Below are 12,895 nucleotides of genomic sequence, written 5' to 3'. Positions count from 1 at the left end.
CCTGACAAAGGGAAACCAAGCCGGAACTTTCTCGTCCAACACCGGGAGCGAACCCGCGAACCCAGGCGCACTGATTCACAGCGGCTTCCCATCGAAGATGTTTATAAATAAACAACATTTAGATGCTGTAATGAAATTGGAAAACACAACTGGGCTATAAATAATAGTATAAAAAGGGAATTTCCCTTTTCTATTTAGCCAATCATAACATTACACGAGCGTCCCATTCAATAGATTTACACTGGTGGGTTTACCTGACAAGATATTACACCTTGCAATGTTTGACTGAATATAGAAACTGAAGAGAATAGAATTCTTGGAATAGAGAGAATACAGACACCGTAAGTTTTTCTTTGGAATAGTCGATATACTGTCAGTTATATAGCTTGTGTCTGTCTATAGATGTTTCAGTGAGAGCTGGGCTGTCTAGTATATTTCTATAAATGTGTCAATGTAATGTCAGTAAATTATACGGTAAGGTCTTTCTTCTCTGTATATATAATATACTTGTAAAATAAGTAAGAAATCACAATGAAGAGGAATGGGATTTAACGTCCTACTGCTCTGCATCGACTGGGATGATGAAGACAGGCATACGCCATACAGTGTGCTATGCAATTCCAATGGTCAAGGGTTCTTTTACGTTCACGCCAATGTGTACACAGAACTTCGAATTTTCATCCCGGGAGAGTCCTGATGAACTTCCTCGGTCGTCCCCCGGTTAGCGGGCCAACGAGGCACCACTCAGCCACCGCGGCTGCGCAGATAACGACTCGTCTTCAGCTGCAAACTGCTGAGCGATTGACTGGGCATCGTTACTATAATAAGACAAATCTGTGTCACATAGGATTACGAAAGCCATCTAATATCTCGGTAAAAGATGACTGACTTCAACACGTGAGGTACATCACGCGACGTCAATCATTGGCTCAAAGGCGTTTGGGTTGTCTACATAAGATGTTACTGAATCGGACAGAATGGTGCCTTTTACTCATTTTAATACCCATTTACACTAAACAGGAAATATATTTTACCTACAAATACTTCAAACGTCTTTATTAATTTATTTTTCTAATACATAAAAAATTGTTTTAGAATGTAATTTGTCGGAGGAAAAAAGTTAATATATTTGGCTCATTAAGTCGCATAGATGTCATCCTTATCAGTGATTGTCATGGTCTAGCGAATATTCACTGCTGATCAGTGTGTAATAAGACACCACACCATCGATCAAAATAACAAAAGACTAAAGACGGTAAATACTGACTGTTATTGTTATTTTTGCAGTTTACGAGTAAGAATTATGTTTATTTATTATTATTTCCAACGCTTCAGTTCTGTAATTTCAAGATGCATTATATAACAGCTACATCTGCATGTTGCAGGTCGTTTTCCTGGCTTTAAATGTTATTATTTAGACATTTATTCACATGACAAGCCTATAATATTATCAACTCTCGAGAACATTTAATTATTAACGACAAAATGAAAAATCACCCTTAGTAAACGATCTACAGTGATAACTCCGATCAGTATAAAGTAATTTGAATGAAATTTTCAAAATAACCTCTTTTCATTATCTGTTTGTGAACTACGATAGCAAGTACGGTCAGCTCTATAGTAGTTAGCCTACCTACATCTGTTTGTGAACTACGATAGCAAGTACGGTCAGCTCTATAGTAGTTAGCCTACCTACATTGAATCTCTTCTGTTGGAGGTTGGTTGGGGTGGTGGTTTGCAGGGAGGGGGTGGGTGGGGCTTCGGAGAATTTGATGTGCACTGTCAACATAATCATCTTGTCATCATACACGTGAAGCAGTCAAGAGCCAAGATGTTCGCGACTACTTTGTTTTTTTGATATTTACTGATACTATCATATTTCATAATTTGTTAGCGCAGTACATTGTCATTTCTATTTATATTAAACATGTATTATATCATAGAAGTCTATTGTCTTATGTTCTCTCGTAATCATTTCTTTAAATACTCTACCTTAATTGTTCATACCATTCTAACCAGGGTAATTGTTTTTAGATTAGGGTAAAAGATCATTCCTACCTGTTAAAATGATTTATATAATAAGTAAATAATTATTATCATCTAATGATTGATGTTTTCTTATATATATAGTGTAACCAATATAAACATATTGGATTTGTATTTTTCATTACCTGGGTCACTATACAATTTTTTATTAGAGTAAGGATGCATGTTTCATTCAACCTTGGTATCATTTTTATATTGTCGATTCGATTGTTACTTTCATCAATCGTGTGTATTTGCATTATTATCTACAGATTTGTTGGTTACAGTTTAAAGGGGCGTGTTAATATTCGTTTTATTATATATATATATATTTCATTATTTAAATGGTATTTGTTAAAGTGGCGGCCATCTCGGTTTTTTAGTAAAGTTTTCAAATATGTTAAAGTTAATCTGGTTTTTACTAATTACATTCTACAAATACATTGTATAAAATCAATAGTATTAACAATATTTAAAGCCTTTCGCTTTAATAATACATTTATTGCCGATACATATTCTTCCCTACATTTCAAATACAATACCCCTTATTTTATTACAGTGAGCGGATGGGGTACTTTCTCCCGTTCCAGTCTCTGGCTACTTTCATTACCCCGCCCCCCTTAGGTTTGAACCTAAATATACATATTCTTTCCTACATTTCAAATACAATACCCCATATTTTATTACAGTGAGCGGATAGGACTTCCCCTCGTTCCAGTCTCTGGCTACTTTCATTACCCCCCCCCCCCCCGTAAGGTTTGAACCTAAATATACATATTCTACATTTCAAATACAATACCCCATATTTTATTACAGTGAGCGGATAGGGTACTTCACCTCGTTCCAGTCTCTGGCTACTTTCATTAAAAACCACCCCTTCTTGGTTAAGAACCTATTACTATTAGTAAGGTTAATTAGTTTATATCTGTATATTTCATACTGAATAACAGGAGTTAGTTCCCCTTTAACATATTCATATTATATATTAAGTATATATATATAAGTATATGTAAATAGTATTTAGAGGTTTATATTATTTTAATGAATATGAACGCATTGATTTTATGTTTGATTGTGTTATTTATATTTCAGGGTTTTTACTGTATAGTAATAAATAAACCACTGATATACTGAACCATTGTGTGGTTAATTTATTCATAAACACTGATTGCGCTTCACCCGTAAAAGGACAGTTAACAGAAAAAAACGTATTGAAGCTGTAAATACCACGAGTCATTTTTGATATTAACACAAGTCGATAAAGTAAAACAAAAACGAGGCCCCGCCAAGTTGTTTTTTACTTTATCGACGAGTGTTGATATTTTTTGATATCAAAAAAGACGAGGAGGGAATTTTATTTATCACACAATCTTTTCTTACATTCACAAATAAATAAATATAATTCTTTGCTATAGACTTCACTTTTACTGAACCTGATTACATTACGGCGTAGTGATACATCATTTTTTGACAGCAATTCAACCATTGCAAAGTGCTTTATATTGACCAAGTGTTTCCACCAAGGTCAATTATATAAAAATAGTTCCTTTTTAATAAGAAAGAAGTTACTTTTAATAAAAAAATGAACTGTTCTTTGGAAATACAAAAACGTAGTTCCATTTTAACTACGGTGAAACTTATCTTAATTTTAGCAAAACACCGTTAATGACCACTTTTTAGCCAATGACCACTTTTTATACACCCTCCGAAGTTCCGTTTTACATGTGGCTCGTGATCAGTAAGGAATTGATCAATGGTGGCAGAGATACCAAGCTCCCCATACTCCAAGAGTGGTTATCCCATCAAGGAAACTTTACACACGAAGGATAGTTTCCCGTTGTTGTTTCAGATTTAGTGGCTAAATGGGACGTCATCGCCCACATTTTCTCAACATTTAGACAATATATATAACTACCTTCACCATATAACATGCTGGCTAGTTGAACTTCAAACGATTTCTTCATGTGCTCTTTTTAGAAATGAAATTTTCTCGTTTTTGTTTCAGATTTACTTCTAAAATGGGACGTAAACGCCTACATTTTCCCCAACATGTGGATGATATAGATGACTACCTGTATGATATAACAGACTGGCCAGATAAACTCCAAGAAACGTTATCACTTGTTATAGACCAGTTAGTTAGATTACTTCATCAGTTACCAGATTACAGTATCAAAGAAATTATAAAGGTATGATTCAACTTTATTCTTAGTACAGTGGAAGCGACCAAAATACGGCACAATTAAATGTTACTTTCATTTTCCTGTGGTTCTAAATCAAGGTTCATTTCGTAAATACACTGTAACCTGAAACACACCACAGCTTTGGATCATAAGGCCTGTATGTCACGACATGTATAACACCTGCAAGATACCACTCTTGCGAAACCCTACACCAGTTACGTTTTCAAATGCATTAAGTAAAACAAATAACATCAATAATATAATTAAGTTTAATTCCGAAAAATAAAACCTTAAATAAATCGACAATCAATGTAACTTTAGTGAAATGAAATAAAATATGGTTTTATGGCATGTCATCTTCTCTCGGGTATTGCGCCAAACACATGGTGACGTCTACGAGACAAATGGAATAATATCACGTCAATAAAAACATGTATCACAGTCAACATGATTAAAATTACACATCATCAAATTTAATGAACATTTAAAATATAAAACATGAAAAAACAAAAACATGTATGTATACAAATTAAAATTTTCGACAAAAATTTGTCTCTTTTAAAAAGTGTAACGTTTTACAATATAGCTCCGGTTGAGCAAATAATTGACGCAGAGACTTGAAGAGGTAAAAAAATTTAATCTAATATCTTTGAGATGTTTACACTCTTTAAGAATGTGCTTAACCGTCAAAGGAAAATGATAGTATTCATATTCTGGCTGAGACTCTGGCTTTAAGATGGAAATGTCGAGTTTAAAAAGAATGTCCAGTGCGAAAACTACTTATAACTTCTTACGGTGAATTAAAAGATCAATTACAAAACATGTTAATCGCACACAAGATTAGGTTCAACAAGAACGCTACTAAATATAGGCCTATAGTACCTTTTCTGATTTAATAAGTTATTCATAAAACATTCTAACACGCACACAGTTCTCCAAACAGCAACGATAAGATTTTCACCGGCCTGTAGTATGGAAGACCAAACAGCTCTTTATTCAGTGTCCTCAATTCTATGTTCTGAACTCATAGTCCTTGATTCTTATTTCTTCATTTGTTGTCGTATCCCGATATGTGTACACAGTAAAATTAACATTTGTATCTTAAATTTAATATTTGTTTTACCAATCCTGACATTTGTGTTATCAAAATTGTAAATTGTATTGTTTTAATATATAAAATAGTTTCATATAAAGATAGAATTTAATTTAGAAAATCACACAATTAGCCTACATTTAGAGTCATACCACGAAAACAAATATCGAACAACACATTTCTAAATACAAATCTCCAAATACAAATCTTGCAAAACATTTCTCCAAAAACATTTCTCCGAAAATATATCTCCAAAAACATTTCTCCGAAAATATATCTCCAAAAACATTTCTCGAAATTCCTTGAAATGAAACATTATGACGACATGAGTGGAAAGCAACCTGGCGTACAATATGTCTCATACACTAATGAGGAATCGAGCAAGAATAAATACAAAAAGAAAAATCGCTCGATGACCGACAAAATACATTTGAACCATAAATTTTCCACTACAATATCAATTAATCTTACCTAGATGTTAAAATTATCTCCCTGATCAACCCAATAGAGACCGATAATGATGTCGCATCCACACTTGCTTTTATATATGGAAAATATTTTTCTTTTGACAACTATTACAATAAATTTAGGCTATCCAAATGAGTAAAGAACGATATGATCTATTTTTGTTGTAACATGCATAGATTTAACACTCTAAATTATGATTGAGTCGGGTGGCGTGGTTTCGATTTCCTGCGTGTACAAGTAGTAGGGTCGGCAGTCCAACTTTGTGGGTTTTCTCTGGGTCCTCTGGTTTTCCAGCGAATTATTGAAATGAAATTGAATCATATTTTAGCATGTGTCAAGTTGACGTTAAACTCTCTCTCTCTCTCTCTCTCTCTCTCTCTCTCTCTCTCTCTCAATTTCAGGGTGGATCGCTGGGTAAAGGAACGGCGATGAAGAAGGGATCTGACATTGATCTTATTGTGTTTTTCAACGAATACAATAATATTGAAGAATTAATCGCTGACAAACATCAAATTATAGATGACATCTTTAACTATTTTGATGACCTGTACATACACCAATTTCAATACATGTCTTTTGTTCGGAAAAACAACTACCTTATTCAATATGAAATAAGGCTTTTTAATTCAAACAGATCTTTCCACCTAGATATTTTACCCGCTATGCCAGTTTTAGATGGTAAGTTAGTTTTAAATCGGGTAGTAAAATCTGCTGTGTCTAGTTTTATACTTTTCAAAGTATTTAGTGTCAAAGATATCCCTGATCAGGTGCACCCCACCCCCACTGTCTGGCAATGGTCATTCTTGATTCCCGTGGTGGAACTGAACAACTTCTAAGCAGTTTTAGATGGTACGGTCTTCAGCTAATCTAGCCTAGCTAGACTGACTCCCAGCCCCCGGGCCCCTGCTCTAATTTGCCACATGTGGTAAGTCAATTCGGTGACTATTTGCCACATGTGGTAAGTAAATTATATTCGGGGGTTATTTGCCACATGTGGAAGTCAATAGTAAATTCGGGGGCTATTTTTCACATGGGGTAAGGAAATTTAGAGGCTATTTGCCATAATGTGGCAATTAAAGTATGGGGGGGGGGGCGCTAATTGATGATAAAAGCTTCAGTGCTGCTGCACTAACCAATAAACATTAGAGAATCTCAAACTTTCACAATCTTTAAGTCACAACTAAAACACTCATTTGATTAAACTATATTATCCAGATTATAGAAATAGTTTGTTCATGTGCGTTTTTATTGACGAGAGACGCCTTAAATGTTGCGCTTACAGAATACGATAACATTAATAATATTTTGGGATAGACAGGATTTCGTCTACTTCCGGTTAGCGGTTTCTGAGATATTGGGTTTACCAAATATTCTATGTGGCACGGCTGCCGACCGCAAGGTAGAACTTGTATTAAGCAAGCACCCAAGGGAAATTTAAAAATGCTTGCTTAATGGAGGTGCTCTTTGACTAGAGGTATCCAATATTGCCCCAACCCCTACCACAAAAAAGATATAGATTATTCATTAGTATAACAATAACAATACATGTACTTTTTTTTATCTAGTTGTGAATTCAAAGTAGTCGCGTATACATGTTTGTTTAGTAATACTGGATCTCTGACCCCCCAATATTTCTTTTACTTTCATCATACTGAATCATAGCGTCTAAAAGCGTTTCAAAATGCCGTGAATTTGAGTATTTCCCACCACTACTATTTTAGCGATTACGCGACCACATAATAAAATCTCGATGCTTTTTGTGCTGACATAAATTAATTACGCTTGGGTGCATCGGGGGCGAACATCAATACTTGCATCGATAAATTTGACCGTCGCTGAATCTTGCGCCGAACGAAAATTCTTTACTCAAATCTCGAACATAACTTCTGTAAACTTGTCATTTTGTACCAACCTTCGATACTACTGTCTACCATTGTGATGCATTCGATAATATTTATCCATTTTTGTGAAGAAAATCGATGAATTACTTTTATTTTATCAAAAAAAGCACATGAACAAAAAAACATCGCTGATTTCATCACCGATTTACAGGGGTCTAAGTCTGTATGTAATATTATAGGGGGCGCTAAAACGTCTGTTCAACAACAAAGTGGCAATGGAAAAGAGATACTAGATGATCGTGACAAAACTCGGTACTTTCATTTTATTCAATCAGTATCAAATAATGTGTCGTTCCGCGTGAAAACAATGACCAGGTTAGTCGTTTAATAAAACAAAAGATTAATAAACAGATTATCCCGGGTTGATTGTTATTTTTACATTTCTTTTTACCTGATCAGTGGGGATCCAGTTAATTAACTACTACTCACAGGACGACAAGATGGTATCATTCAACAATGGCCGTTGAATGGGCTATGTTTTGTTGAGTGACCGTTGAAACAGTAGAATTTTTAGTGGGGGGGGGGGAATTAATCGTGATGCCCGTTGCACGCGTTGAACAGGTGCGTGTTTAGTAGAGGTTAAATTACTTAAACATCGCTCGGGGGTATTTGTTGGTGCTCGTTGAAGCAAGTGTTCGCTGATTAGGAGTGCACGCCCGAGCAAGTTCTATTATAATTTGATATCTCCGAAACTATTGACTGGAAGCGGTCGAAATTATGTCCACTCTGCGATATTAATAATGTTATCAGGATTTGTAAATTTTCTTGAAATCGTTTGATTATTGAGGTATGCAGCCGTGCAAAATGAAATGTTTGTAAGCCCGATATATCGGAAAAGGCTAATTGGAAGTAGTCGAAATTTTAGCTACTTTTATCATGCACATCGGTTGATAATTGCGGCCTATAACCGTGCCAAATGAAAAATGTGGTAACCTGATATTATCCGACTTGTGTTGACGTTTATATTTCTGGAATGTTATATTTCAGACCACTATTCAACCAATGACCTGTTATCTTTATATGTGTAGTAACCAGATATTTTCGGATTTATATTAAAGGTGATAATTTTGGAATGTTATTTTTCAGACCACTATTCACCCAATGACCTTTTATCTGTATACAAGGAAATGGAATTCAAACAAGAGTATATAAGAAGTCATTATTCGGCTTGCTTTGCAAAAATTCAGCGAAAGATGATGCAGAACAAACCAAACAATGTACACGACCTAATTTATTTGCTCAAAAGCTGGAAAAATGTAAGTAGTTAGGCAAAATGCTTGGGTCGCCATAGGTCGTATCTGTTCTTGCTCCCGAGTTCATAGACGACATTTTGGAATGTAAACTTCGATTTCACTGAATTGTATTTTGTTGACTTGATTAGGGGTAGCAATCTGCCTATTTACTCCCGATGTGGTAGTTTTATGTGATATTAAGCCATCACCCGTCCGCCCGTCTGTCCGTCCGCCAACAATTAGCTTGTGAACGCGATAGATGCTACAGTTTTTGACGCATTCTTATTAAATGTGGTGTGTAGCATCGCGGTCATGAGCAAACGAACCCTGTCGATTTTCAACGGTCCGCGGTTTTCATTCCGGAGCTATGTCACATTTCCGAAACATTTTTGAACGCGATTGAGGCTTAGTGTTAAATGAATTCATATTTAATATGGCGGAAGCATAATTGTGACCATGAGACAACTAACCCTATCGATCGCCCGTGTTGTGCTACTTTCCGTTCCAGAGTAACCCCCTTTGCCGAAAGCCTTGTAGTCCGGTGGCTAAAGGGACGGTGTCGGAATCCCCACTTGAGCTGTGAATTTATGAGACAAGGTTTTTCTAGATCATTTGTGTACGTAGATTCCGAATCTGGGTGGTGATCAGGTATTTGAGGGGCAGATGTTTTAACTCCATACAAAGATTGGGTGTGATTTGTTTTTAAAACTAAAATAATAACAAGATTGATACTTTAAACTGAACTTAAATTGTTTTTTTTAGAGATTCCATGTCCCTATCAAGTCATATTGCTGTGAGGTGATTGGTATGTTTGTACATTATAAATGGTTTGACGAGGAAGAATGTTTTGATGTCAGTGAAGCTTTCGTGGAGGCCATGAGATTTTTGAGTCGCTATAAAACTCTTTATGTCGCTCTTCCATTTTACTATAAAATTAAACGATGGTAAGTGAAATGAAATTCTGGTAATTATAGCTATGTGCTTATTAGTTCCTTGCCGGGGATACCCGAAGGTCTGTCTTTCGAGTCGTCCGTCCGTTCATACTTCTATCTGTTTAAATGGTGTTTAACGTCCTACCGTTCTGCACCAACTGGGCTAATGAAGACAGACATACGCTATATACAGAAAGCGACGTTCGCGCCTACTGTTCGAATTACAACTTCCAAGGGTTCTTTTACGTGCACGCCAACATGTACATGACGATATTTCTTGTCAGACCTTCCACCCTTCTCGGTTGAACAATGAACTGAAATTTCGCCAACACATGGCTTAAATCCGGAAATCTCCTGGTTAGTGAGCCAGCGATTTCCACTGTAGCCCCCGTAACATGAATTGAAATTGACCTCAGTAGGACGTTAAACCCCATTTCATTTCATTTAATTGAAATTGACCTCATTCCTGTTATGTACAGCTTGCATCATTAAATAAATTCATGTTAACACTTTGACCTGCAATTACTATACGAGCGTGTAAAAGATTATATACATTGTTGGTTTTCGAGACGAAGTAGTATAATTAAAGCTAGAGTTATTGCCCTTGAACCCTTTGTTATGAACGGTTTGTTATCTTTTTTAAATGAAAAGTATTCCTTTTTTATTGAGCGAAAGAATCTTTTCCAATTTCGACAGAATTCCAATAATTATGAAATAATTATTCATAATCCTTTAGTGACATTTAGCGATTGGGGACATAAGAGAACTATCACAGTGCTTGTATATAATAAACCAGTGATTATTTTCCCATATAACTGTGTTAATTCTGAAATAATTGTTGCCTTTGATTACGTTGCGGTAAACGGTGAATGGTCTAGTGCAAGGGATATCGGGCCAAAATTCACAGACAGAAACCGCAAGTTGGAATCTGGCTTGGGAAATCTGGTAGAATCTTTACTACTAAATGAAGGAGGACCACACGCACGTAAAGAAAACCCATAAGATACGCAAGGGGAATAATTCTCAAACATCGACTTATGTTCAAAATTTCAGCACACTAACGACATCAGTTTATAACTATTCAGTGCTGAAAGATGGGGTAAATATGTAAGGTGTATTAAATACAGAGGGCTCAACCAAGCACTAATATCAGAAAGGATCAATAACATGATCGGGGACACAGTCCCATCTGACCCTTTCCATTTGATCGTGAATCCTGTGCCGCTTATCACTAATCATTTTTACACAGAAATCAAACTGAATCTGTTGTAACTCTATCTTTAACTGTTTCAGGAAGCGACATTTTCCAGATAAACCTTACATTCTGGATCCTGTCAACCCCTTTTCGGATACAACCGATAGAACACTGGATGAAGATAAAATGGATAAAATAGAGAAATGCGCAACAACGACGTTTATCAAATTCAAATCAGAAAATGAATATCAACACGTCTCCATGGAACAAGAAGACAAAGCAACAACCCAATTAATTCCAACGCCACAGTGGCCCCGGGCGATTAAATGTGGACCACATACAAATGGATATCTACCCGTCTCTATGGAACTAGAAGACAAAGCGACAACCCAATTCATTCCAACGACACAGTGGCCTCAGGCGATTACAAATGAACCACAGACAAAGTATGAACATCTCCTAGAAGAAGGCGGGTTTGCGGCGAACAGAAGAAAAAGTCCCACAAGCGGCTGTAAATGTTGTTTAGTAATAGCATTATTAGTTATTGTGTTTATTGTTCTTATTGTGCTTGTAGGTATTTTAGTGTACACATTGAAAAAGCAATGACAATACCTGTTGATATGATATTGATGACAAGACCTGTGGATATGACAGTGAACCGTTGATGTGTCAGTGGTGGCACAAACCGTTGAAGTGGCAGTGACGACACCAATCCCTGTTGTGAAAATAGTGACACCAATCCCTGTTGTGAAAGAGAAGACATCAAATTGTGGATATGAACTTGGTAGTGTAAAGGGGATCACAATAATGACGCTGAAAAGAGACGACATGAATCTCTGTAAAATGAAAAGAGAATTTATCAAAAATGTGTGATTTGTTTTGTTTTTTTACATGTTGTAATCTCACCTGTCATTGTTATTATACATAGGTATATTGTTATGTTATTGTTATTGTGCATATGTATATGGTTATGTTATTGTTATTATAAATAGGTGTATGATTATGTTATTGTTATTATATATAAGTATGTAGTTATGTTATTGTTATTATATATAAGTATGTAGTTATGTTATTGTTATTATATATAAGTATGTAGTTATGTTATTGTTATTATACATAAATATATAGTTATGTCATTATTATTATACATAGCTATATAGTTATGTTATTGTTATTATGCATAGGTACATATTTATGTCATTGTAATTATGCATAGGTATGTTATTGTTATTATACATAGGCAGTTTTTTTATTGTTATTGTACATAGGTATATAATTATTTCATTGTTATTATACATAGGTATAGAGTTATGTTATTGTGAATTGATTTGTTTTTACATATTGTAATCTAACCTATCATTATTATTATACGTAGGTATATCATTATGTTGTTATTATTGTACATGTACAGTGATGTCTAAATATTATTTTTATTATTATTCAAGGACATTGATGTCCAACGTTATTGTCACTATACTGTGTCCAGTCCAAAAATAACCAATTTATCGGAAACCCAGTTAAAGCTAGGCTTTTCTTCAGCCTCTCAAAGTCTTGGTGCAGTCTTTGTGAAATTCGTAAACATTGTGGTTACGAATAAAGGCTACCCCGTAAGAGATATTTGAAACGAATAAAAGGTAGCCATCACCCTCACCTCCTAACCCTAATGGTAAATACAACTGTTCATATGTCAGAACACTATCAAAATTCAGAATGTAGCAGTATGGTTTAACGTCCTACTGTTCTGCTCCCAACTGGGCTAATGAGGAAAATTTTGCCTGGGCAGCGGCCCTACGGCCTACTCTTATATCGAATTCCAACTGCCAGGGGATATTTTACGTGCACGCAATGTGATCACTGGACCTCAGT

The 12,895-nt window shown here is 35.4% G+C and overlaps 1 protein-coding gene across 2 annotated transcripts; it reads left to right on the top strand.

The window, feature by feature from the left end:
* Positions 1 to 235: 235 nt before the first annotated feature.
* On the top strand, positions 236 to 12,018 carry LOC126822684 (2'-5'-oligoadenylate synthase 2). Of its 2 annotated transcripts, XM_050551710.2 has the most exons (6): positions 236 to 341; positions 4,031 to 4,214; positions 6,171 to 6,447; positions 8,757 to 8,926; positions 9,665 to 9,846; positions 11,128 to 12,018. In XM_050551710.2, exons 2-6 carry the CDS (start codon positions 4,044 to 4,046, stop codon positions 11,633 to 11,635), a joined length of 1,308 nt encoding a protein of 435 aa, XP_050407667.2. In that variant the 5' UTR covers positions 236 to 341; positions 4,031 to 4,043; the 3' UTR covers positions 11,636 to 12,018. The 2 variants fall into 2 exon arrangements, with proteins under 2 accessions (XP_050407667.2, XP_050407668.2); XM_050551711.2 differs by having other exon boundaries at positions 4,031 to 6,447.
* Positions 12,019 to 12,895: the final 877 nt, after the last annotated feature.

Source organism: Patella vulgata, chromosome 5 (assembly GCF_932274485.2).
Source record: "Patella vulgata chromosome 5, xgPatVulg1.2, whole genome shotgun sequence".
Classification (NCBI taxonomy): Eukaryota; Metazoa; Mollusca; class Gastropoda; family Patellidae; genus Patella; species Patella vulgata.
Note: the sequence above shows the minus strand (reverse complement) of the source record. Positions and strands in the feature narration are given on the sequence as shown.

Coding starts and splice junctions, on each gene's coding strand:
- LOC126822684 (XM_050551710.2), top strand. CDS start 4,044: ATGGGACGTAAACGCCTACATTTTCCCCAACATGTGGATGATATAGAT. Junction 8,927..9,664: donor TGCTCAAAAGCTGGAAAAAT/GTAAGTAGTTAG, acceptor TGTTTTTTTTAG/AGATTCCATGTCCCTATCAA. Junction 9,847..11,127: donor TACTATAAAATTAAACGATG/GTAAGTGAAATG, acceptor TAACTGTTTCAG/GAAGCGACATTTTCCAGATA.